Source organism: Dipodomys merriami, unplaced genomic scaffold (genome assembly GCF_024711535.1).
Source record: "Dipodomys merriami isolate MVZ:Mamm:240054 unplaced genomic scaffold, mDipMer1.0.p SCAF_11, whole genome shotgun sequence".
In the NCBI taxonomy this organism is placed as follows: Eukaryota; Metazoa; Chordata; class Mammalia; order Rodentia; family Heteromyidae; genus Dipodomys; species Dipodomys merriami.
Window position 1 is genome coordinate 35,412,768 of NW_027202382.1, and position 23,087 is coordinate 35,435,854.

The 23,087-nt window shown below is 35.3% G+C and overlaps 1 protein-coding gene across 1 annotated transcript in view; it reads right to left on the reverse strand.

Annotated features, from left to right (window-relative positions):
- Megf9 (multiple EGF like domains 9) overlaps nucleotides 1-23,087 on the reverse strand; it is a 91,654-nt gene that overhangs the window by 32,273 nt on the left and 36,294 nt on the right. The window contains exon 2 of the mRNA XM_070012633.1: nucleotides 14,871-15,072. Coding sequence (XP_069868734.1) covers nucleotides 14,871-15,072 — 202 coding nt within the window. The remainder of the gene's footprint in view (nucleotides 1-14,870; nucleotides 15,073-23,087) is intronic.

Below are 23,087 nucleotides of genomic sequence, written 5' to 3' on the forward strand. Positions count from 1 at the left end.
GTGAAAGAATATGGACTATGATATCAGAAGATTTTAAGTTGAGGCTTATCAAAACTTTTTAATTTTTTGCTTTTTGGCTCATGTGTGTGTGCTCTTGAACGAGGGTCTTATACAATCTACCACTTAAACCATACATCCTGTCTACTATTTTGCTGATTAATTGGAAATGGAGTCTCATAGACCTTTTTTTCTGCTCAGGCTGGGTTTGTACTTCAGTCTTCCAGATCCTGGCTTCCAGTATAGCTAGGATTACAGGCATGAGCAACTGGCACCCATCTTTTTAAACTACTCTTATCTACAATTTAATAGATAAGTATACTTACCTACCTCTAAGAGTTGTTAGAATCAAATTACAAGAAAAGTATTCTACTAAGTGTACATGACTTTGAAGATATTAGTAATTGACATTCCCTAAAAACTTACTGAGTTTACAAATAGAAAAAGCATCCTAAAACTCTAATGGAATAAAGTCTTCTACAACTATGGTAGTGTAAATTACTACAAGTATTGGGAAAAACAGTACAGACACTGCTCCAAAAATTAAGCACTATCATGTTATCCAACAATCCCACAAGAGACCACATATCCAAAGAAGTTAGTATGTTAAAGTGATATCTGCAATGCCATGTTTATTGCAACACTATTCACAATAGCTAAGCTATATGAACAGCCTAACTTTCCCTCCTCTGATGAATGGTAAAGAAATATATACAATAGAATATTGTTTTCTGCTATATAAAGAATTAAATTGTGCCACTTGTGACACTATGATGCAACTGGAGACCATTGTGTTAAATGAAATAAGCTAGGCACAGGAAGACAAGTACTGCATGATCTCACGCACATGAGAAATCTAAAAAAAAATTGATTTAATAGACATTGAGAGTAGAAATGATGATTACCCAAGCTAGAAAGATTCAAGGGAAGAAGGAAAGAGGAAGACCTGGCCAACATAGGCAGGAAAGTTTTAGTATGCCATTGTATAGTAGAATGGCTACAGATAATAACTATGTATTAAATATGTCAAAAAGGTAGAAGAAAAGATTTGGATGCTTTTCATAAAGAAATGATAAATGTTTGAAGAGACAGATACGTTTAGATTTAACATGATAGATTTAAATATGACATGATATATGTATGTATTGAGACATCACATAATGCTCCATTAATATGTACAGTGGTGTTTTTTTTGTTTTTGTTTTTGTTTTTGTTGGTCATGGGGCTTGAACTCAAGGCCTGGGTACTGTCCCTGAGCTTGTACACTCGAGACTAGTGTTCTGCCATTTTAGCTACAGAGCACTTCTGGTTTTCTGGTACTTAACTGGAGATAAGAAGCTCACAGAGCTGGGCGCCAGTGGCTCACGCCTGTAATCCTAGCTACTCAGGAGGCTGAGATCTGAGGATCATGGTTCAAAGCCAGCCCTGGCAGAAAAATCCGTGAGACTCTGATCTCCAATAAACCACTAGAAAACCGGAAGTGGCGCTGTGGCTCAAGCGGTAGAATGTTCACCTTGAGTTGAAGAGTGCAGGGACAGCCCTGAAGCCCCACGACCGACAAAAAAAAAAAAAAAAAAAAAAAGACTCTCATGGGGACTTTTCTGCCCTGGCTGGCTTCAAACCAAGACCTTTGGATCTCAACCTCCTGAGTAGCTAGGATTACAGGCATGAGTCACCAGTGATGAGCTGTATACAACTTTTATATAATCAGTAAAATTTTATTTATAAATAAATTGTTGAGATACATAGAATGTATTATTCACTCAGTCTATGTAGAACCATGATAATTTTTCAACTAGTCCTATGTACTTTGAAGGTAACCGTAATTGTGGTTGAAGTACTTTTAAGGTAAAACTTCAAATTCAGATCTCTGTAGGATTGGCAAATTCAGACATTTTGAGTGAAACTTTTATCCAGGAAGGAAAAAAAAAAAAGCTGAACAGTCTTGTTTTCTTTCTACCCTCTAGAAAACATATTTCTTCCTATGGGGGGAAAAATCCCTCTGAGATGGAAAAAGTCATGCTGATTTAATTTTCTTACAAGGGACACAGAGGAAGACAAAGCCTTCTCTGTGGGAACAAAAGTCCTTTATTTCAGCCTAAGTCTACTAATGTAAGTTCTAGAAGCTCTATCTTGGAGGGAAAGGATATTAAATCAGGCTATAAAGTTATATGGTATAACCATTGTGTCAGTATTATCTCTAAAATTGCAAGTCCTCATGCCAATGAAATATTTTTTTTTTCCTTATTCCAGTTGCTCTTCTGAACTTAAGGCTAAGAATTATCACGAGAACCACTTGTTCTATAGTAAGTTAGTAACACTATCCATATTCCCTTGATTAACTTCTCCAAATAAAAGTTCTATTGATTTTTATTTTTAAAAATATTAGATTTAAACAAGAAATTTAAAAGGGAAGATAGGTCTCAGAGGTTTTTATCCAACTTCCTCTAATGTTAAACTATTTCTATAACCATGGAATATTTATCAAAACAGAAATTCACATAAAATACTAATTAACCTTATAGACATCATTCAAATTTTCCTAGTTTTTCTACAAATGTCTCTTTCTGTTCTAGGTTCCAATCCAGGATATCGCCTTGCATTTACTCATGATGTCTCTTTAACCTCTTCCAATTTCAGAGCTTCTGGGTCTCTTGTGATCAATTATGATCTTGAAGCTTTAAAATAGCTCCAATTAGATATTCTGCAAAATGTCCCTCACATGGGGCTTATCTGATGTCTTGTCACAATCAGACTGAGATTGTGAATTTTGAGGACGTCTACCTTTCTCATCTAATATTAGGGAGTATATATGCACATTACTTTTCAACTGATATTATTTTATATAATTTAATGTTATAATTCAAGTAATTTTCAGTTCTAGGAGCCTTTCTGTATGATAGTTAAACTGAAAGGAAGGTTAGTTTATTTAAAAAAAAATAAGCAGAGGAGTTAGGCATGGAGCTACATCCCTGTAATCCCAGTGCTAGAGAAGTAGAGACATGAACGTCATGAGTTGACTAGCTTGGGCTAGATAGTGAGAGTTTGTATCATATAATCAAGAATTAGGGATATAGCTCAGTGGAAGAATTCTTGCCTAGCATGACCAAGGCTTTCAATTTCACCTCCAACACTCAGAACAAAGCAAAACACACACACACACACACACACACACAAAGCAGAAAGGATCTACTGAAGGAAAGAGAGTCAGACAGATGTTAATTTGGTAATTATTTGGTTTTCAGCAAAGTAAGCTTCAATTTCTTCATCTCTAAAATGGGAAGGATACCACTTTAATTGTTTGTTATTTTAGCCTAACAATTAAGTGTATATAAAGCATTTAGCCTGTAAGAAATTAAACATTTGACAAATGATGTTCATTCTGGAATTGAGGGTGGCACGAGTTGAGCATCTCTAATCTGAAAAGTCAAAACTATATATATATATATATACACATATATATATGTATATATATATATATATATATATATATATTTGGTGGTAGTGCTTACGCAGTGGTTAACTGGAGATAAGAATCAAACAAAATTGGGTGTTGGAGCCTCATGCTTCTAATTCTGGCTACTCAGGAGGCTGAGGTATAGGGATTGTAGTTCAAAGACAGCCTAAAAGTTATCTCCAACTAACCATCAAAAAGCTGGAAGTGGAGCTGTGGCTCAAGTTGCAGAGCACTCTCCTTCAGCAAAAAAGCTCAAGGGACTGCATCTAGGTCCTGAGTTGAAGCCCCAGAACTGGCACCAAAAATAAAAAATAAAACAAAAAAAAACCAGAAAACATAAAGACAACCTAATGTGTGCTAATCAAAATCTGAATTAAAAAAAAAAAAAAGAATCTTACAGACTTTCCTCCCCAACTAGCTTCAAACTGTGATGCTCAGATCTCAGTCTGCTGAGTAGCCAGGATTACAGGTGTGGGCCACATTTCTAACACAAACATGACATTAAAAAGGTTTGTATCTTAGAGTATTTCAGATTTTGGATTTTTGGATCAGGGATGCTCAAGTAATAAAGTCTGTGTAAAGAATCCAGAATGTAAAAATCTCTGTAATATTTGTGGTCCCAAACTTTTTGAATAAAAGCTACACAGCTTGTAATAATAAGTGTTATTATCTTTTGCCAAGTTGTGTGGTATTTTTGTCTCAGAAGGAAATAAGACCACAGACAAAAAATTGATATTTTTGTACTATGTTTTTATAATACTTTAAAACTTTTTATGTGTAGTGAAATGCTCTATTAGAAAGATGTTTTACTGGAGATTAAATTTTGTGGTTTCTTTCTTCTTTAGCAAGAAAAGCTTAGAATTTCTTTACCATGTGGACAAAGTAGAAAATAACTTTGAAGCTGATCTTCCTGATTGTGTGAATGTCATTTAAGTCAGGTTTCCCTCAGTTATATAAGTACAGGTAAACCAGTCTCATTGCCCTGAAAAGAGTTAAACAAGAACCTTGTGTTTTCAAGGGTTAAAGGAAAGTACTTCATCCTTGGGGAAGGAGGTTTGTTTAGTGCAGATTCTAAAACATGTCCTAAATCAGTTCTCTTGGGGCTGGCTTACAGATGGGGAGATAGAGGCATGTATACACTGAAAGAACTGACTATTAAGATCTGTAATGTAGGATCCCTGATCCTTAGAAAGAATGTGGCTTAAAAGAGTAGATTCATTCTTTCTCTATGACTGCATAGATCTGGACCAGTAATAGCATCATCTGTGATGCTCAGGAATCAAACTTCTGCCCAGCAATTACACTTAACAGTAAGAAACAACAATATTAGTGAACCCATCAGAATCTCATACTTGGCACCACAGGAGGGTTGACTCCAAGAATTCTTAGGCAATCAGCAATTAACTGCTGGAGAATAGAACCACCAAAGAGAGGCCCTAGGCTTTATGCTACTGAAGCATACGAGCATGAGAGCAACTAACAGGCAAAAAAAGAAATTGGAAATATAACTATACCTGAATGTTCTTTATAGACAAATGTGTCAATTATATAAGCTTCAATTTCCTGATACCTATTATGTTTGCTACTCTGAAAGCCTTCCATATAAAAATCATCAGTCTTTAAATATTTTTGAAAGACCAAGGCCCTTGGGTTTATTTTCACCAACCTAGAAAGTATACTATTATGGAGATTCTGACACTTAGCAAAAAGGTTTGTAAGAGATTAAAATCCCATAGGATACACTGGGTGGTAGCAATTCAATTTCCTTGGCCTACAACAGAGGAAGAATGGTAAGCAAAGGGAGAGGGTGTGGACCTGAGAAGGAAACTAGAACTAAGCATTTCCATAACCTCAATTTAGAAATAAAAACTACTTTTAGATTATGTGTAGAAGTAAAATTCCTAGAAAATTATGCACCGAAATTCTGCTATCATGACACTTGATCATTCACACCATTCTTTTTTTTTTGGGGGGGGGGGTCCGGTCGTGGGCCTGAACTCTGGGACTGGGCACTGTCCCTCAGCTCTTCAGCTCAAGGCTAGCGCTCTACCACTTGAGCCACAGCGCCACTGCTGGCTTTTTTCTTTTTTCTTATGTGATGCTGAAGAATCAAACCCAGGGCCTCATGCATGCAAGGCAAGCACTCTACCACTGAGCCACCTTCCCAGCCCCCAGACACCACACACCATTCTTTATTCTTTGAACAGTCCCTCCCTTCTCACAGTATTACCTGAATTTTGGTCCTCACTAATCGTTATTCTACTATTAATAACTCTCAGTTATATTTAAACAGGTTCTACTATTGCTACAAGACAGTGCTAATCTTTCTCTTCCTTAAAAACAGTTCAGCAAATAAAGCCCAAATCATTTTTTTTTTCTGTGCCCTGACCCCAGCAAGATTTGGCCCTGCTCCTCATCAACTTGATCTTCAGGGTAAGCACATCTCTGAGACGTTAACCTTATCTTTCTTGCTAAAGCCTTTTTCTTGCTTTCCCATTTCTGCACTTCTAAACCTTTTCTTCTCTTCAAAATGGATCAAATGTCTGGATGAAATCACGTTTTTTTCAACTGTAAATAATCTGTCTAACTTCCTAATCTTATTAACAATTTATATTCTGTGATATACATCAATTTTTACTTCATATCCTATATTTCTTTAGTTTCTTTATATTTCTTAGTTTTCTTCCTGGATCAGATGCTTCTCTGGTATAAAACTCATTGTCCTCAAGATTTTCTCTCTCACAATGTTGATTAGAGTATGTGCACATTAAGTGCAATATTTGGAATAAAAAATTAAATATTCAACCTGGATACAAAATACCATATTTATATGAACTTGATTATACCATTAGCATATGCACAACTACAGATGTGAAAAGCCTCTCAAAAGCAAAATAAATTATCTTTTATACTATCAGTAATAACAAATTAAAATACCCTTTAAAACTTCTAAACTAGAGGCTGGAGGCATCACTTAAGTGGTAGAACGTTTGCTTGTCCAGTGAACACAAGGCCCTAAGTTCAAACTCCACTACCATCCTCCAAAACACAAACACAAAAGTTTGTTGGGTGCCAGTGGTTTATGTCTGCAATCATAGCTACTCAGAAGGCTGAGATCTGATGATTACAATTCAAAACCAGCCAGGGGAAGAGGGTCCTAAGACTCTTACCTCCAACTAACTACAAAACTAAACTAACTAAAAGACAAAACTGGAAGTAGAGGCTTGGCTCCAATGGTAGAGTGCTGTCTTCAAGCAAAAAGAGAAACGAAAGGAAACAAAACGAAAAGACAGGAAAAGAAAAAACAAAAGCTCAAAGACAGCACACAGGCCCTGAGTTCAAGCCTACTCATTAAAAAAAAAAAAAAAAAAAAACTTGCCAGGCACCGGCAAGTAGTTTATCTCCAATAAACTACTAGAAAACTGGAAGTAGCACTGTGGCTCAGGTGGTAGAGTGCTCACCTTGAACTGAAGAGCACAGGGGCAGAGACCAAGCCCAGAGTTCAAGAAGTTGGAGTTTTATTTTGTTCATTTGATTCATTCCCTTAAAGGAGACACTATACATTGTATGCTTTAGGCATTCTCACCTAAATCAAGCTCTAACACGTACTACTTAGCTACATTTCTGGAAAGGAGTTATTGATGAGATAAGAAAGGCTTTGTGCCATATGACAGAATTATTTCAGCATAGTTTCTATAAGGTAGTGATTTCCTTTGTAAATATAAAATAATCTAATATTGATAAGCTGCTATTTGAATTATGTCTAAGACCACTAATGAAATATTGAACACTTCATATAACAATATAACATCTTCCCTTTTAAAATAGTGATTACAAATATTTGTTTTCTAGCATCCATGTTTCAATTGCCCAATAAATTGTTTTAGAGTGAAAAAAAAAAAAAAAGTTGGAGTCTGGCAGAGTGCCTCAAGTGGTAGAGTATCTGTTTGACAAGTACAAGGCCCAAAGCCAACCCCCAATACAACTCCCCAGAATTTTTTTGTATGTACCAGTCCTGGACTTGAACTCAAAGCCTGGGCCCTATCACTGAGCTTTTTTGATCAAACTAGCACTCTACTACTTGAGCCACAGCTCCACTTTGAACTTTTTAATAAGGTTAATTAGACATAAGAGTCTCAAGGGACTTTTCTGCCCAATAATTGCTGGCTTCAAACTGCAATCTTCAGATCTTAGTCTCCTGAGTAGCTAAGATTATAGGAGAGAGCCACTGGCTCTCAGCCTACATATATATATATATATATACACACACACACACATATACATATACATATACATATATACATGTATATATATACACATATACATATACATATATACATGTATATATACATATATATTTAAATTTTTTAAATTTAAAATATATATTTAAAAATTTTTAAAGTTGCTTAATGAGAATAAACAAGAGACTCTAGGTTTGGAGACGGTACAATGTTTTGTCAACAGCAATATCAACTCACTGTGATATCTTGTCACAAATGTCACCAACAGCTAGGGAAAAAAGGGAGTTATTTTCTCCATTCATTGCTTACAGTTGCTATCTAGTTAATAATTAGAAGATCAAGAAGGAAATTATGCCCTATATTAAATGGAAGCCTTAAGATAGAAATGAACTGAAACACACATAGAACTTTCCAGATGGCATTACATACACATTATTTAAACGTAAAATGCAATGTAGTCTACTTTTTTTCTGGAGAAACCCTTCTCTGGTCATTTAGTAACATTGAGCTTTATTTTAACTTCTTTTTTTTCATAAGTTTAATATAACACTCAGTGTAATATAAGACATCACCCATTTAACACTGTACAAATGTTTGTTGAACTAAATGAACTATCATAGGATAAAAGCAAAAATGAGCTACTTATTTTTGACTACCTCCAAAAATTCCAAGGAAAAATATTTTGAAGGGTATATAATAATGATAATTTTTTTTAAATTTTAAGTGCCTATAATTCCAGCTACTCAGGAGGTGAGATCTGAGGATCGGTTCAAAGCCAGCCCAAGCAGACAAGTCCGAGAGACTCTTCGCTCCGACTAATTTAGCAAAAAGCCAAAACTGGAGGTGTGGCTCAAGTGGTAGAGCCCTAATAACCAGTGCACATGTGCACGTACACAAACAGAAATAACTTAAACGTAAGGTTGGAATAATTGCAGAAGTAATAATTGGTGTACAGAATAAAGTAATTTTAAAATAAAATTAAAGCTTTGAAGCTTTGTTCTATTTTTCTATAAAATAGCAAAAGAATGTAACACCTTAGAAGATATCTCGCATTTGGCAGACAAGCATATCCAAGTGTCAGACATCTTTACACAAATGTCTCACAGAAACTTCAAAATCATATTTGAAACTTATATCCTTCCAACTTACTTATTTTAAACCTGTACTCTTCTTTTATTGTTATCTTGTTTTTAATTAAGATTTTTATTGGGATACATTATAATGTAAACTAACATTTTGACATTCCCATATAAGCATTAACCTCAAGGCCTCTCCTCATTTCTTAAAATAGCCAAACTCTGGTGGCTCACACCTGTAATCCTAGCTACTCAGGAGGGTGAGATCTGAGGCTCCCAGTTTGAAACCAGTCTGGTCAAGAAAATCTTTGAGACTCTTATCTCCAGTAAACTAGTCAGAAAAAGCCTGTAGTGGCACTGTGGCTCGAGTGGTATAGCATTATCCTTGGGCAAAGTTTAGAGACAGGACCCAGGCCCAAAGTTCAAGCCTCAGGACTGGCAAATTTAAAAAAAAAAAAAAAAGCTACAAATGGAGCTATGGTCCATGAGACTTATCTCTAATAAACTACTCAGAAAAATCTGGAACTGGTGTGTGATGGAGATGGTGCTGTGGCTCAAGTGGTAGAGCCCTAGCCTTAAGCAAAAGAAACTCAGGGACAGTGCTTAGGCCCAGGATTCAAGCCCCAGGATTCCCTACCTCCCACCTCATATACACAAACCAATTTCAACAAGTTTCATTGTTGTATTTCCATATAAGCATGCAAGGTGTTTAGACCACATTCACTCTCATTCATCCTGTCCTCTCCACTCACCTTCCTCATTCCCACTAATTACGACTCCAACCTGCCAACATAGCCTGTTTTATTTTCTTGCCATTCATTTATTAGTGCATATTAATGTACTGAGGGGTTTAACTATGGTATTTGGTACATATGTATATTCTATTTGTTTTTTGTTTTGTTTTGTTTTGTTTTTGTCGGCCGTGGGGCTTGAACTCTGGGCCTGGGCACTGTCCCTCAGCTCTTCAGCTCAAGGCAAGCGCTCTACCACTTGAGCTACAGCGCCACTTCCGGTTTTCTGGTGGTTTATTGGAGATAGGAGTCTCAAGGTCTCTCCTGCCCGGGCTGGCTTTGAACCGCGATCCTCAGATCTCAGCTTCCTGAGTAGCTAGGATTACAGGCATGAGCCACCAGCATCCAGCTGTATATTCTATTTGAATATATATTCTATTTGAATTGGAATAACTCCTTCACATATCTACCCACTATTTTTTTAACATCTTTCAGTGTGTTTTTTTTTATGTTGTCTTCATACATAACTGCAATGTATTCTGGTATTATCCTCCCTCATTCTTTTTCCTTCTAGGTGTGTGTGTGTGTGTGTGTGTGTGTGTGTGTGTGTGTGTGTGTGTGTGTGTGTGTGTGTGTGTGTGTGTGTGTGTGTGTGTGTGTGTGTGTGTGTGTGTGTGTGTGTGTGTGTGTGTGTGTGTGTGTGTGTGTGTGTGTGTGTGTGTGTGTGTTGCCAGTTCTGGGCTTGAACTCGGGGGCCTGGACACTATCTTTGAACTACTTTTGCTCAAGACTAGCATTCTACCACTGGAGGCACAGTGCTATTTCTGGCTTTTTCTGTGATTAATTGGAGATAAGAGTTTCACAGACTTTCCTGCCCGGGCTGACTTTGAACTGTGATCCTCAGATTTCAGCCTCCTAAGTAGCTAGGATTACAGGCATGAGCCACTGGTGCCTGGCTTTCCTGTGTTCTATATCTATATCTAGTTAGTGTAATATCTTTTCATTCACATGCCTATGCCAGAAAAAAAAATAGTCCTCTCCTTTACTCCATACATGTATGCAAACTACAGATTTTATTTTTTAAACAGTTTCTTAAATCACCCCTCTTCTTTCAATGACAATAGATGAAGACTTCTTTTGAGATTGCTCCACTATCCTTCTTACTGGTCTCCTTGCCTGACCTCACTCTCTCTATTCATGAGACTTTGACAGAGTAATTTTTTTCTAAAAACCAAATCTGTTACCACCTCCTAGTCAACATTCTTCAATAGAGAAATGTACTTATATGGTATACCGACCCCTTTATGGTCTGTTCATTCTTTTTTATTCTGCTCACCCACCATATATTTAATGAATATCTGTTGTTTCAAGTAGATACAACAGGAAACAAATAGACAATTATTTCATCTCTTGTCACTTACCGCTTTATTTCAACACTTCCTCCCACCACTAGCAAGCTTTATCTTTAAAAACTAGTAAACTATTTGAAACAGAGTATCCTTTTCTTTCATAATAATTTCTACTCATTTTTTTTTAAAAATCTCAATTTAAACTCAAACTCCTCTTAAGACCTCCTTGCATCCTTCACAAATACTTTGTTTATATAGATATCCTTCCCCTAGCCTATTTCTTGAGAACAAGGAGAATGTCTTTTGACAAAGTAGTCAAGTGCAAACTCTTCATTAAATGAAACAAGTAAACAAAATGACAGCTTTCTTTATTATTGTTCTTCTCAACATAGACAATGTACAATTATAGACAAAGTAAAAAGTATGAGTATTCACAAGCAAATATTGCACAAGGTGATTTTTCAGAGCCTTATATGTGAGCCTTGGAGTATTTTGTCATCTCTCTAAAATTTATGTTGGCATTGGTTTACTTCATGAATAAAATTTTACCTTCTGTCCTGGGGCATTTTCCCATAATTGAAAATGCAAAGTAGTAAATACTTCAAAATACACCCTATAACAGCAAACACATATTTTTATAGAAAAAGATACTCAATCTTTATAGAACTTGTTATCATAAAATAGAATAAAATGATGTGTCTTGTATATTACCATGAATATTTTCAAACATCTAAACCCCATATAAAGTATTTATATATAAAATCAAATCTGACAATATTTTAAGAACTATATGAAGACATTCAGGGCTTTCACTAGCATACTGCTTTTTGGGACAAGATACAATCCATTCATACTTATTGAGCATATGTGTAATTGTGAGTCAGGAAAACATTAGAAATGTGTTCCAAAAGCAAACATGAAAAGTTCAGATGTTGTAAACCAACTCTTTCCAATTAAACAGGTTGGAACACCAATAGAGATGTGAGGGGGTGGCCATCTGTCAGCATATAAAGGTCTTTGTGTTTGCATACAAAGACATTGCTCAACCCACATCTGGCTCACCCACTGAAATATATGAGCATAAAGAATAAAGGGATGAATTTTTAAAAAGCTAGTTGTTTGTTTCATATGTGTGAGAGAATAAGGATAGAATTAGTCTACTTTCCTACTTTCACTTATTTTTAAAAAGAAAATAGGAAAGTCAAGACAAGAAAACTTTAGTAGGACTAGGAGATAGAATTTCTATCTCATTGCATAATTTTAGGATCTGTACTAGACTTCTTTGGGTTTTTGTTTTTGTTTTTTTCTCCTGGCTAGTTCTTCTCATCAATTTCCTTGAATCGTAACTTACAAGGCACACATCATTTCCTTCCCCTTGGGGAAGCCTTCCCTTATTATTTCAGTTTATCTCTGTTCTTTTCCTACTTTTAACTACTCTAGTTATGCATTATCTATATACTTAGAAACTATTTTTATTGTGTTTTTCTAGTTTGCATATATAATCTTATATAAATTACGTTTTGTGATAAGAGCAAAAGCAAAATTGTTTTTACTCAAGCAGAAAGCAATATAAACCTATCACAAATGGATATCTATTTATCAAAGGGCTAATAGCCTCATATTCTAAAACATCTACTAAACTAAAACTGGGACCAGCCCCTACCAAACAGAGTTATTTACACAGTATGAACTACATCACTGCCAGGGTAAAGGTTTGATTACCAAAAGCTAACTAAATGAAATTCCTAGAGAGAGGTGGTCTGAACAGCAGGATAATCAAGAATCAGATACTAAAATAACAGGTAGTTAGTCAACATCAGAGTTTCAATATTTGAAATTTTGAGAATGGCTGTATCAGTATAATAGATAGGAGTATACATTCTAGATCTAAACTGAAAATGTTTCAGTCTCAACTCTTTTACTTACTGGTTACTGCCTAGTAAATTAGACAAATTATCTACCTTGCATTATTTATCTGTAAAATAAGAATACAATAATAGTGCCTATCCCATATGGCTGCTATGAGGATTAAGTGAATAACTACAAAGGGCTTAGGATATTGCCTAGCATGTATTCTATTAATTTTAAATGTTTATTACAAAAATTAATATAGACATATTCAAAGACAATTTTAGTTATTATTCTAAAATATATAGTGCTGAATTTTAAATTATATAGGTTTTTATGAAAATGGAAGAAAATAAGCAATTTTTATAATAAACAATTTATTCTGTAGCCTACCAATACAAAACAAATACCACAATTCCTATTCATACTCAAGTACGTGACTTGAGTATGAGACACTTCTTTGTAAACTACTACTTCTATTCTTCACTTTAAAAAGTTTTGACTTCCAGGAAGTTATTGAACTATCAACCTCTTGCAATGTAAAAGATTTATGCACTATTTAATTCTCACAAAACTACTTCATAATAGATATATGAATCTGCTTTTACAGATGAAAACACAGGTTCACAGAGTTCAAATAGCTTAATCAAGTCATTAAGCTAGTTGGTATGTTATTAGTATCTTATCTTTTAAAATGATAGGAGTATGAAAATTCTGAATATAACTTGTATGGCATGTATTTAGAAGGTAGAGTGGAGGGAGTAATGGTAAATAATACTATAGTCTCTATCTCAAAGGACAGTGATTATCAACTTCCTCACTGTAGATATTTTATAGTAGGGTGATAAAGAAACAAGACTTGTAACTAAAAGACCTAAATTCCTTCTCTGTCACGATCTATCTTTATGACCTAGTAACCTATATATAATAAGGCGTGGTGAGAATTAAGACAAATTACTATTTTTTTTGTTTTTTTGTTTTTTTGGGGGGTCCGGTCGTGGGGCCTGAACTCTGGGCCTGGGCGCTGTCCCTCAGCTCTTCAGCTCAAGGCTAGCACTCTACCACTTGAGCCATAGCACCACTTCTGGCTTTTTTTTTCTGCTTATGTGGTGCTGAGGAATCGAACCCAGGGCCTCATGCATGCAAGGCAAGCGCTCTACTATTGAGCCAACTTTTCAGCCCCAAATTACTATTTTAAAATAGGAAGCTTCACAAATGTTGATTTATTGTTGCATTTGAAATTAGACTTTCCAGTCAAGTTCATTTCTGTACTTTAAGAAGTATAAAATACAATATTATACAGTAATATGATATGATTTATAAAGCATCTAAAACAGATATTGAATATAAAACATTTTTTCTGCCAAGGAACTAAAAGTTCTTTTAAAAAGCTTCCTCATTTAAGTCAACAATATTCTCTTAAAATTAAAGCAAACAGGAATTGACTGAGTGATATACACTAGTCATTTTATATGCACTGAGAAGAAACCAAGTCAGTGAAAATAAATGACTAGCCTAAGGCCCATAGCAACACATAAAGCAAGCAGTCTTGGATCCATATCCAGGTGACACCAGTTCTAAAGCTTATGTTCTTTCCATAACATTATCTCTTCAGCTTTGTGACATGGTCCCCCCAAAAAGCTAAGAGCCTCATATAAGGCCAAAGACTCATAACTCGGGTAGTAAAAAGAAAACTTTAGATTATATGACATAGTTACACTAGATTAAGTCACCTCCAAATAACACATTATTAAAAAGGTAATTTATTATGGTTTTGGCATAGAAAATATACTGGTAAACAGAGTAAATTCAGTCCATTTGCCACTAGTTTAAAAAGTTAATATAAAAAGACATTTCCATTGCAAATGCCTAAAAGTGAGCCTTTCCAGAAAGTAGATTCCTTCTTCAATCATTTTTTCCCATGAAATTTTGAAAACCATCACAAAGAAAAATCAGTGGCCTGCTCTTTAAGAACTAAGTAAATTATCAGAATTTTTAACCCCAATATTGAATATATAAAGTGAGGGAATAAAAATATACAAGACATTTTACAGATGTTTTGACTCTCCCTATAGTTAAGCCAGTCTGGGCTTTTCAGAGCAGTAGCCTATTTATTTATTTCTCTCTTTGCTAAAGGACAATGAACTTCACCTCCACCTTTTGCTGCTTACCTGTTGCAAAGGATGCTAAGGGCTCCATGGGGACTACAGTGACATGGCAGGCAGAGGCCAGAAGTGTGATTCAGGTAAAAGCCCTTCTCACAGGCTTCACAGTGAAGACCCTCATAACCTGATTTACACTCACACTGCCCTGTGGTCTGATTGCAGCGTTTCACATCCAGGCTTCCAACCCTTGAGCAGTTACACATATACTCTGAAAAAGAAGGGAAAGAGATATTCTTAACCAACATGAAATGACTTTTCAAGAAACTGAACACTGTTTATTTTCCTTAATAAATATTTGTGACAAACTTGTAGGGCTAGATGAAACTGGCTCCAGTTCCAAGTTATTTTCTCTACTGTTTATTTAAATTGGAAAATGTATATGATGCAATACACTTTTTTTTCTTTTTTTCTTTTTTCTGTCGATTGTGGGGCTTGAACTCTGGGCCTGGGCGCTGTCCCTCAGCTCTTCAGCTCAAGGTGAGCGCTCTACCACTTAAGTCATAGTGCCACTTCTGGCTTTTTCTGTTTATGTGGTGCTGAGAAATCGAACCCAGGGCCTCATGCATGTGAGGCAAGCACTCTACCACTGAGCCACCTTCCCAGCCCACAATATATTAAATTATATACAGTCTGGGGGTTTTTTTTGTTTGAATGTTTGTTTTTGTTGGTCATGGGGCTTGAACTCAGGGAGCTGTCCCTGAGTTTTTCTAATCAATACTAGCACTCTACCATTTTGAGTCACAGCTCTACTTCCAGTTAATACTTCTGGTGGCTAACTGGAGATAAAAGTCTCACAGACTTTGAGTAGCAAGAGTACATGTGTGAGCCACCAGTATGTACCTAGCTACAGTTTTTAATTATATAGCTACCCCACTCAGTTTCCTTTCCACTTTCATTGCCACCCTACTTTCCCTACAAATCCAGTATATATGTAAGTGTATGTAGCTATATTTATTAGTTTTTTTCTGAATTGGAAACCTCCACAGGCAGGCTTACCTACCTAGAACTGAGAAAACATGCTAAAAATAACATGTTAAATAATAAATAACCCATTGTATAATAGCAAAGGCCTAAGGCTCAGATGTCAACCTATACATGGTCATGCAGGATTGTTCCACAGCTAGAATCTTAAACTAAATGTCCCATCCAGGAAGGAATTAATAAAGAAATATTTCAAAATTTAAATGTTAGGAAATGGTAAACAAATCCAGAGAAGTTTATTCGTTCATCCTGATCAGACTAAAAACCAACCACAATTTGAGTATCTTGCTTATATCTGTAAAATATATAGAAAATAAATATTTTTTTCTTTAGATATATTTCAAACAGCTCTTTGGATGAAAATAACTTAGAAGTCTAATTTAGTTTTTGCTAGTATTTCTACTCAACAAAAGGAAAGGATTTTGAACACAGTTTAACAGAGCATATAGAAAGAGATGTAGTTAACACTGACTGCAGAAAAATAAAACCTTCTATATTCTATGAACAGGCTTCATTCCAAAACAGCAATGAATTTCGGTAGACGAGCCCAACCAAATGTATGGTACAAATTAACTGATGGTGACTAGATAAGGTACCAAATAAAATGGTATACTGATAAAATTTTACCTTGAAAAAAGTAACCTTTAATGTTATTTTTATTACTTCAAAAACATTACTGAATAACTGCAAGTCCATGATCTCAAGTCGAAAGTTTCATAAAGCAGTTTACTTCTCTATTCTAGAAAAAGGAATTAAGCTCCAAAATACCTTATGTAATCGCAAGCAGCATACCCACACAAGTTAAAACAAAGGAATCCACAAAGAAATTCCTTCTTGGCCAATTCTCCACTGCATTTTCTTCAGCTCCTCAGCTTTGGTGTCAGTTTATTTCCCTACTCTTCACATTTTTTTTCTTTTAATTCCTGTTTTGGGCTTGAACTCAGGGTCTGGGCACTGTCCCTAAGCTTTTATACTCTAGGCTAACACCTGAGCCACAGCTCCACTTCTGGTTTTTTGGGGTGATTAATTGGAGATAAGAGTCTCATGGACTTTTCTTCCCAGGCTGGTTTTGAAGCAAAGTCCTCAGATCTCAGTCTCCTGCATAGCTAGAATTATAGGCGTGAGTATACAGCTCTTCACACTTCTATAGAGAATCAGAGAGTGAGGGAAGAAGTGACATCACTGAAAAAGAAATGTACTCTACCTGACTTACAAAACTGTAACTAAATATAGAGCTAATATATTATATGTATTATATATATTATATAAAGCTAATATATATATATATATATATATATACATATATAGTGAGTGCGTATATTGATAGATGATTTGTGTATGTGGGTTTTGGTGGTTTGGGTTTTTTTCCTTTTTTGCATATTTCAAACATTGGTACTAAGTCACAATTTTCAGCTCCAACTTTAGGGAGTGAATCTGCTTCCCATCACAATCAAGTGCCTTATTTTGGGGCTGGCAATGTAGTAGTGGCAGAGTGTTTGCCTAGTAAGTGTAAGGTCCTGGAATCAATATGCAGTACTGCAAAAAAAAATAAAATAAAATAAAACAAAGACTTTTACTTTTACTAAACTGTGTAAACATGACACTTCTTTGACACTTACATGTTTTCATATGATATCTACCTTCTTGGCATGTGTGGTTAGTGGGTTCTGTATATATCAAAGCCATGTTGTGTGGTTTGTAAGCCTGCCAATGACAACTTCATGGCAAGAACTCGCTTCCACCAAGAATGACCAGAACGCTTATAATAACATTTATCTTGGGATATTTGGCAGAAATTCAACATACATCCAACTTTTTCTGCTGGATCTATTTCATCACAAATTAAACTAACTAAAATTATCCAACAGTGGACAGAACTCTTTCAACAAAAATGAGGACAAAAAAAAGTCTGTAATAAAGACTGACTTTAATTCTATGATTTTCTTTTTTTTTTTTTTTTTTTTTTTTGGGTCCGGTCGTGGGGCCTGAACTCTGGGCCTGGGCGCTGTCCCTCAGCTCTTCAGCTCAAGGCTAGCACTACCACTTGAGCCACAGCGCCACTTCCAGCTTTTTTTCTTTTTGCTTATGTGGTGCTGAGGAATTGAACCCAGGGCCTCATGCATGCAAGGCAAGCGCTCTACCACTGAGCCACCTTCCCAGCCCTAATTCTATGATTTTCTTACTAATAAAATATTTCCATCTGAAAACTGAATCATTGTTTTCAATAAATAAGATATAGTTAGCAGTGTTTTATGGAATGTAATTAATGTAAGAACTCAGAGACAAAAATCATTCCCTATTTTTCAATACAAATCTAAGGGATAAACCTTCAGTTGTAACCAAGTTTACTGGTTACTTGTTATTTCTTTTTTTTTTTTTGTCGGTCGTGGGGCTTGAACTCTGGGCTTGGGTGCTTATCCCTGCGCTCTTCAGCTCAAGGCAAGCACTCTACCAATCGAGCCACAGCACCACTTCCAGTTTTCTAGTGGTTTATTGGAGATAAGGAATCTCACGGACTTTCCTGCCCTGGCTGGCTTTTGGTAGTATTACAGGCATGAGTCACTTGCACCCAGCTGGTTACTTGTTATTTCTATAAGGTAAACCATGCATCTTCAAAATTCCCCTGAACATACTATGATTAGTCCTATTTCTGAACTGGTTGTCATTCTGTGCAATGTTCTGGAATGTTATCTCTCTTTCCCATATTCAGACATATCTCTTATTCCAAGTATAGGCTGAAATGTACTCTATGAAATTCCCTTACTGTGTAACATAACCCTTACTACCTTTACTACCTTTAACTCTCATATGAAAATAATTAAAGCAAAACAACGTATAAAACTAGTCAACTAAGGTTAAAAATTCTTACTACCTTAATATTCTTGGGCAAATTACCTAACCTCCTTATGCTTTCTTTGTCTCTTCTGTAAACATAGCTTAATAGTAGTACCTATAATACAGCTCCAAAAGTGAGGTTTGGAAGTACTACACAAGGCAATACAACAACCAATAGAAGGTGGGAAGAAATGACAGATAAAATAACATAAACATAATTCAGTATTAGAATCATAACCCACAGATTTGCTGTATCCTATGGATGAGTTGCAAAAGCCTAGGAATGGGTTGCCATAGCTTTTTTGGACAATGTCTAGAAAACACAATTTGTGATAAACCAGAATATCTAGAAAAGAGAACAGTGATGAACACAGAGAAGATAAAAAAATGAATGTGTTGATTATATATCCACAATACAAGTCATTCTAATAGTAGCAGGATGAATGGCAAAGTATTTCAACAATAGTGACAACAAGCCTAGTGGTAGGAAGGCAACAGACATATCAAGACAAAGATGCTAATTCTTCTCCTCAAAATTATGAAAGTAAAGGAAATGAGAACAAAGCACATCAAGGGTCAAGAAACATGTACAATCTTTTGTTTGTAGCTCAGAACCCAAAGATCTATCCCAGTGATCAACCTCTAATGAAATAACTCAAGTTAAATGAAGTATGAGCAACTGTAATAAATGTGTAACATGGGGCTGGGAAGATGGCTCAGTGGTAGAGCGCTTGCCTTGCATGCCTGAGGCCCTGGGTTCAATTCCTCAGCACCACATAAGAAAAAAGAAAAAAGCCGGAAGTGAGCTGAAGAGCTGAGGGACAGCACCTAGGCCCAGAGTTCAGGCCCCACAACCAGACCCTAAATAAATAAATAAATAAATAAATAAATAAATAAATAAATAAATAAATAAATGTGTGACATTATGAGCACTCATTAAAGACGTTAAGACAGGTTGTTATCTTTTAAGTAGAGTATAATTTCAGACCCTTCACAGTTCTAGACATTGGTTTAGAACTGGACAAGTGTTAATGTAGAAATACTACAATTTTCTTACTAATTGACAATATGAAAAAAAGAAAAAGAAAGGAAATCTCAATTGATAGAAGCAATGGGGAAGATCTATAGCCAAAGACAACAGAAGAAGGGCAGACTTTTAATGAGGTAGATTCAAAGACACACAGAGCAACATAAAAGAGTCTGTGACATGATCAATGCTAAGTCAACAGGGAAGAGATTAATAGGAATGAAATAACATGAAGAAGATACAAAAGTTAACTGTAGATAATATGTATGAAATGTCAAAAAGCTTATTCGATTGTATAAGAGTAAATATGGAATAAACTTTTTCAATGAGTAGCAGATTATCTTCCAAAGCCCTATCATTTTTGGAAAAATTCATAGAAAGAAAAATTAGATGAGAATAATACAAATGGTCATAAAGAAAACATGTGTTGGGGCTGGGAAGGTAGCTCAGTGGTAGAGCGCTTGCCTTGCAAGCATGAGGCCCTGGGTTTGATTCCTCAGCACCACATAAGCAAAAAGAAAAAAAAGCCGGGAGTGGTGCTGTGGCTCAAGTGGTAGAGCCCTAGCCTTGAGCTGAAGAGCTAAGGGACAGTGCCCAGGCCCAGAGTTCAGGCACCATGGCTGGGAAAAAAAGAAAAAAGAAAACACGTCTTAGGCAATTTTTTTGTGTTCTTTTTCTCTGTGAAGAAAAACAAGAAACTAAAATCTGGTGCTAACTTGCTTTGAGCATTTAAAAATACAAATTTAAGGCCTAGAGAAATACAATACTTCCTCTGAGAACTTGAACTTATGGAATGGTTTTGATGCAAGTATTCAAAATAATCATCAAACCTAATTCTAAATCAAATTAAAGCACATGAACTTTTTTTAGTACTGAAAAAAACAGAAAAAAAATGTTTACTGTAGGGACAGGAGGGAAAAGACCTGGGAGAAGAAAGGAAGAGGTGACATTGACCAAGAAGCCTATGCATAACCTGACTTAGGGAATTGTAACCTCTTTGTACAACTACTTAATAATAATAGTAAAAGAGTAATTTTACTTAAAGTCCCTTAAGTTTCGTTTTGTACAAAAACACCTGTCCTGATAAAATTATACACCTGGACATATGAACAACATTTCCTGGGTCTTTCATATACCCAGCACCAAACACTTGTACACAGACATAGCTATAGCAAATAAATTTATAATACCACAACTTGAAAAGCAAATGTTCTTCAACTAGTGAATGGACAGACTAAGGTACAACCACACAAAAGCAATATAAAAAAAAAAGAATAAACCATTCACATGCAAATAAATAGACATGTCTAAAGTGTATTGTGCTAAATAAAAGAAGCCATACTCAAAATGATTTCACTTACAAGACATTCTAGAAAAGGCAAAACTATTGGGGCAGAGACAGGAAGAACAGTTAGAAGAGATGGGCTAACTACAATGCAAATTTTGAGGTTGACAAAACTTTTGTATCTTGGTTGTATATTTATCACAGCTAATGGAACTGGGCATCAAATGAGTAAACTGGATTGATCATAAATTTGTTTTTAGTTTTTATTGTTATTATTAAGGTGATATGCTGATAAGTCAGGTAATGAGTATATTTCTTTTTGGGCACTGTAACCCCTTCCTTGGTTGTAAATTTTTAAATAAAACTTAAAAAAAAATAAACAGCCATGAGGTTTTACAAGATTCAACTCTTAAACTCTATTGGAGGGATGCCTTCATGTGCCACAAACTTCAGGTGGATTAAGATACACATTAACTAAAGGAAACAACTAGTGATTCAATCCTTTTCAAAGTAAATGCAATAATTAAGATAAATGGAAGTCATTAATGTTTCATCCCATTATTAAATAAGAAACTCTAAAATAGTCTAAGATTTAAAATGCTGTTTAATTCAAAGGAACAAAATCACCTTTCCCTTTGGCTCCAACTTCAGTTTTGGGTTGTAACTAGTACTACATAGAATAAGACAGAAAAGAGGAAAAATGAAAGATAAAGATAAATAAAATTCTTGTCACTTTTTCAAATAGTTATTTATTTACCTTGAGATGCATCCTGTAAAGCCTCATCAGGAAAATGAATGTGAATATAACCACCATTTGATCCATTCAATATAAAATTCTACCCTTTCTTATGAGAAGATCTACAAAAAAAATTTTCCCTGACTTTCAAATTAAAAAATAAAGAGAAATGTCTGTCAAAAATCAGGGAATATTTCACTGAAACTTCTCACTGTACAATGATTCTTTAAAAATCAACAAATTACATTATCTTGACTATAGGCCTGCTAAATGAACACAGTATTTTCATATCTACTTCTTATTGGATTGGGAATATATTTCAATGTTGAAATACTTGCCTAGCATGAGTAAGGTCCTGGGTTCAATCTCTAGTACTAGAAAAAAATGTACTTTTTATTAAGGTCATATTTCATCTTTGTAGGTTTGGAGAAAAGGAATTTTGGAAAGGCTTCATTCTAGGGAAAAGGAACTAATCAACCAGTTTTTATTTTTTATAAAGGGTCTGACACTAACATAACATTGATACTCAAATTACATTTCACATTTTTATATTATGTCAGAGTAGGCTCACAAATCTTTGAAAAGTTTAATATTAAAGCTGATGAGCTTCCTGAGTTAAACCAAACTATAGAAATGTAGAAAAGCTTTAAGCATTAGTTTTATAAAGCCCCAATTTACTGTAGCAAAGCATTTATTCTGCTTTATGGTAAACATATGAAAATAACAGAGTAATATTAATTCAGATTTTATAGACATTTTTCTGTCCCACAATGAAGGCCATGTTGTTAGTGCTGCTTGCTCCATGGTTCATTGTAGTTTTCCACAATTCAAAGACAATTAATCTAATTAATGAGATTAAATGACAAGTTCTGGGAAGGTAACAGCTACCTTTTACTATTAATAACAAAGGTAGTATTACCAGTTATTAAGTATGGTTCATATTACCAGACAATGCACTAGAAACTATACACATACAGCCCACTGTATCGACCACTGTCTTGAGATATAGGTATCATGGAATAAGAAATCTGAGTCTCAAAGAAACAAAACATATCATACAATCAGTCAGGACTGGAGAAGAGTCCAGCATCCAAACTGATTAACCCCAAGGTCTCTCTCTTTTTACTGTAAGAAGTATAAAAACAGCCACGGGCTGGTGACTCACGCCTGTAATCCTACCTACTCAGGAGGTTGAGATCTGAGGATTATGGTTCAAAGCCAGCCAGAGCAGGAAAGTCCATGAGACTCTTATCTCCATTAAACCACCAGAAAACAGGAAGTGGCACGGTGGCTTAAGCAGTAGAGTGTTCGCCTTGAGCTGAAGAGTGCTGGAACAGCACCCAAGCCCAGAGTTCAAGT